Consider the following 5,001-nt stretch of genomic DNA (forward strand, 5'->3'; position numbering starts at 1 on the left):
CCGTTACACAAACCCTAGATTATAACCATTAGGGTTTTCTTACATCAATTTAACCCAAATTCACCCATTTAACCCCCAAATGGGTCTTACAAGTCTCAAATGAACAAACCCTAGCCATAAATCAACTAAAACTCAAAACAGGGAGTTAAGACTTACCAATACTATCAAATCGTAACTAAGAACGAGGAGAACAAATTTCCTTCTTGCTCCAAAGATCGAATCACAAATCTTCACCCTCAAATCTCAATTTGAATCTAAGTGGGTTTTAAGTTTTGAGAGAAAATAGAGAAAGAAAAGAGAAAAGAAAATGAAGATAAAGAGATATGTGGCTGGGATTTGAGCCACAATCTGATCCACACGCAAAAAGACAAAAATACCCTCAAATCTCCCCGTTTTAATTTCGAAAATTGGATCAGGTTGGCAGTGATGTCGCGGCACGGCCATAGAACCTCGCGGCGCGACGTTCAACATATTTTTCAAGCTATAATTAGTGCCACCTGATCTTGGTTTACTCGTATTCTCGCGACGCGGAGGTGCCCGTCGCGGCGCGCCCCACGCCCATTTTTATCCAATTTTTGGTTTACAAAACCCAAGGGTCATAACTCGACTCGTACGCCCCATTCTCGCTTCGTATACACACCTAGACTTCATCACAAAGTCTCACTTGACTTAATACCAACATAACCCATGCATATGCTTATACATGTATACATTCTCACGTGTATATATATATATATATATATATATATATATATATATATATATATATATATATATATATATATATATATAGCGTGTACATCAAACTAAGTCTTTAAATCATTTAATCACATATACGACCAAGTATAAACGTTCTTAAGATCAAGTACGTACCTTAAATCACATACGGGGAAAACGGGATGTTACAGTGACTCTGAAGATAGTGATTACATTGTCGATGAGGAAAATGAGATTGTGGATGTTCATGTAGAGATGAAAGATTTTAATTTTAACATTGATAAGAATGTAGAGTTTATGGGAAATGGTTATAATTCATTTGAATATGTTGAGGTCAATATAGAGGGTACAGAATTGAAAGTATTGAATAATGATGGTTTTGAAAGCTATGATTCTCAAAGTGATGAAGAAGGGTTAAGGAAGAAGAAAATTCATAATCTTAAAAAGGAGGTTGAAGGTAGTGTTCAAGTGGGAAAAAATTTCTTTTATCTTGGACAAAAGTTTGAAAGTAAAGTAGAGGTTAGGGAAACAGTGAAAATGCATGCTATTGAAACTAGGAGAAAACTTGTTTTGTTAAGAATGACAAAAGAAGAATAAGGGTTAAATGTGAAGGCTTGTGTCTAAATTCAAAAGGTGGTGAGAAAGTTAGTCAAAGTGAGTTGTCAAAGAAGACAAAGTGTGATGTAGGGCCTAGTAATTTAAGTCTTAAAGGTGGTGTAGTTGGGAAGAGTAAAAACAAAGTGAGTTGTCAAATTAAAAAAGCTGGTAATGGAGAATCTTGTAGTGGGAAGAGTAACAAATGGGCAAAAAGGGAATTACATATAGACCCCATCATGAATGTCAACCAGCAAGACAACTAAAATTCCGCATTTACCAATTTTTATCAAATAAATTGGTACTTCAAATGGCAAAGAATCCAAAGATACCTATTAAAGCTGTCAGATCTTATTTGGAAACATATAGTAAACTACTCATCAGTGATCATAAATCATATCGTGCTGTGAGAAGGGCAACAATGATGATTCAAGGGGATTATAAATCTCAATATGCTGAGCTCATAGATTATGTTTGTGAGTTGAAGAGAGGTAATGTTGATACTACTGTTAAGTTTGATGTTGAGCCAGGAACCCTAAAGTCTGAAACTAGGGTTTGCAAGAGAATTTACATTTGTTTGGGACTATTGAAGAAGGGTTTAAAGCAATAGGTAGAGATCTGCTAGGGCTGGATGGTGCTTTTATGAAACAACCTGCAACTGGTTGTATTTTGAGTGTTGTAGGGGTTGACTCAAACAATGGCATATATCCTGTAGCATATGCCATTGTTGAACAAGAGTGTGGTTCATCCTGGACTTGGGTCTTAAAGTGCTTGGGTCAAGATATTAACTTGTCTACCAATTCTAACTACACTTTCATCAGTGACAGACAAAAGGTAATAATTACCTTGTTTACTTGTTTAATTCATATTTATTTACATTTGTTAATGGTTAAATAGTTTAACTTTGATTACTTTATGTTGTTAGGGTTTAATACAAGCTGTTACAAATGTGTTTCCTTGGCTGAGCATAGACACTGCCTTAGACATATTCATGGGAATATGAAAGGCCAATTTAGGGGTGTTGCTTATAAGAATCACTTGTGGAGATGTGCGAGTGTAACAACAGTTCCTGAGTTTGAGCAGGCTATGCAACAATTGAAGGAGTTTGATAATGAAGCTTTTGTTTGGTTAGCTAAAATTCCTGCCCATCAGTGGGCAAGGAGTCATTTTACAGGAAGGGCTGTGTCAGATGTCTTGCTCAGTAACATGTGTGAGTGTTTTAACAAATGGTTAGTTGATGCACATGACAAACCCATAGTTACAGCTTTAGAATACATCCGAGAGTATTGCATGAAAAGAATTGCTAATGTAAAGATCAACATTTCCAAGACTAATGGTTCTTTAACACCTGCAGCCACCAAATTGTTTAAGAAAATCAAATCTGAGGCTCACCAGTGTACTGTCTTATGGGGTGGAAATTATAGGTACCAAGTGAGTGGAAAAGTTAATCAATATGTTATGGATATGGAGACTAGGTCATGTGCTTGTAGAAAGTGGGAACTAACAGGAATACCTTGTAAGCATGCAATTGCAGTGTTTTATAACATGTGTGAAAATGGTTTGGAAACTGGTGAACCAGAAACATGGGTTCATCTAGTTTATTTGTTAAATACATGGATCAACACTTACCAATATACCATTGAGCCAATGAATGGGAGAAGTTTATGGCCAAAGGCAGAAGGCATGTTCAAACTGGTATGACCAAAGAATGTTTCCACACCCGGTCGTCCAAAAAAGAAAAGAAGGTTGTCAGTTAATGAAGTTGATGACATTGGTGATTGTGGTAAACTTAGCTTACAAGGTATGTTCATCTTATTTATTACTTACAGCTAGTACTATTTCAATTAATATGCTATTTATTTTGTTAATATTTATAGGCAAGTTAAAGAAGTGTGGCACATGTGGTACTTATGGACACAATAAGAGAAGATGTACATGTGAGAAGAAAAGAAGTGGGAATGTGGATAACAAGTGGACAAAAAAGTTGGTTCAAGAAAAGAAATCTCCTTCAAAGAAGACAATGGCAGTTGGAAAAGGGAAGAAGAAGATGTGAATGTTGGTGGTGGTTTGTTTTTTATCATGTGTTTTATGTTTAGTTAAAACTTGTTATGCAGTTTGGTACAATGTTGATATTTTGTTATGGTGTGTTGTTGTCTTTTGATAACTTTATGCACTTTGGTACAATGTTGGTGGTTTGTTGGTATCACATTTTGTAACTGGTACTATGTTGTCTTTTGGTACAATGTATGACATTTAGTAATGTTTATGTTGTTTGTATGACTTTTGGTACAATGTAATATATTCTGCAGTTTGCAAATTTTAGGTGACTTGTTTGTATCACTTTAGTTATAATGTATTATATTGTGTTGTGCTTTTTGGTTACTAAAATATAGATAAAATAGATGCAAAATTGAACAAAGTACATTATCAATCTTCATTCCATTACCATTACCATTCTACAAAGTACAGAATACATAATTCCACAAAACAAACAAACTACACCACAATTTCAATGACTGAAATAATAAATAACAAACACAACCCAGCTAAGTATACACAAAATCTTCCAATTAGTCTCTCTTTTTTCTGCATTTTTAAGCTTTTCATCAACTTCAATTTTGGCATTCATAAGTGCAGCTAGGGCATTCATTGTATTTGGAGGATCATACCAAGCAAAGAACTTGCACCTTGTGATCTGAACAACAACAGAAACATGAAATGGTAACATCTTGTTAATTACTACATAAATTTCGAATCAACATAAACATTCTTATCTTTTTTGCACAAGTATAAAATCGACGTCCAGGGTTAGAATCAGTGCCAGAAATTCGAATTACACATGGCCGACCACACCAGCATTCCATTGTTAACAATTTTTTGCTCCAATTTTTGATTAATACGGTATGGATAAGATCTGGGGTTTCAATGGAGAAGACAGGGAAAAGAGGTGGATGAAAGTGGGGGACCAAACCGAGGGACCAACTGAGCAAAAAAGTCTTTTATGTTAGATGAGGTTGGTTGTTAGTTTGTGTAACAACCCTGCTATTTTCGTTAAGCTTCGTTAACTACCCGTTAAGTTATTTAACGGAACTTACTTGAATTTGTGTATTTAATCTAATTAAATGCATACTTGAGTTCATGTGATGACCCGAAAAATTTTAACTTATTTAAACCAATTCTATATATGATTTAATATTTAAGCAATGCATTTTGACAAGTTTTAAAACTTTTGTAAATGAGTTTTATATAACGGTTGACCACCTTGTTTGTCCGACGATTCACGAACGTCATAACTTGTGATAATTATATAATTGTGTATGTATGTATGTATATATATATATATATATATATACACGGAAACATGCAAATAATATTTATATATGAAATGATAAAAATTTACTAGTAAATGATACAATTTCAAATTAAAAATTTTACGTATATAATCATTTTATTTTTATGATGTATTTTTTTAAATTTTTAAGAAGACACGAAGTTAAATCAAAGATGTACAAGTTGTAAAGCACAACGTACAACAATGTAACTTAAATAGTTGAATCAAAATTAATTTATTTACTATTCATATGAATAATAAATGAAACGAAATTAATTAATTTACTATTCACATGAAAGCGACATGATAGAAATTATTAATTATAAGTTACATAATATACCCCTGAAGTATTTAAGAAA

General features: G+C 33.6%; 1 protein-coding gene across 1 annotated transcript; it reads left to right on the forward strand.

Moving 5' to 3' along the window:
* Positions 1 to 1,621: 1,621 nt before the first annotated feature.
* LOC139840780 (uncharacterized) lies at positions 1,622 to 3,364 on the forward strand. Its single transcript, XM_071831026.1, has 4 exons — positions 1,622 to 1,802; positions 1,904 to 2,145; positions 2,209 to 2,992; positions 3,189 to 3,364. The coding sequence occupies exons 1-4, from the start codon at positions 1,622 to 1,624 to the stop codon at positions 3,362 to 3,364; spliced, it is 1,383 nt and encodes a 460-aa protein (XP_071687127.1).
* The last annotated feature ends 1,637 nt before the right edge of the window (positions 3,365 to 5,001 follow it).

This window comes from Rutidosis leptorrhynchoides, chromosome 4 (genome assembly GCF_046630445.1).
Source record: "Rutidosis leptorrhynchoides isolate AG116_Rl617_1_P2 chromosome 4, CSIRO_AGI_Rlap_v1, whole genome shotgun sequence".
Taxonomy (NCBI): Eukaryota; Viridiplantae; Streptophyta; class Magnoliopsida; order Asterales; family Asteraceae; genus Rutidosis; species Rutidosis leptorrhynchoides.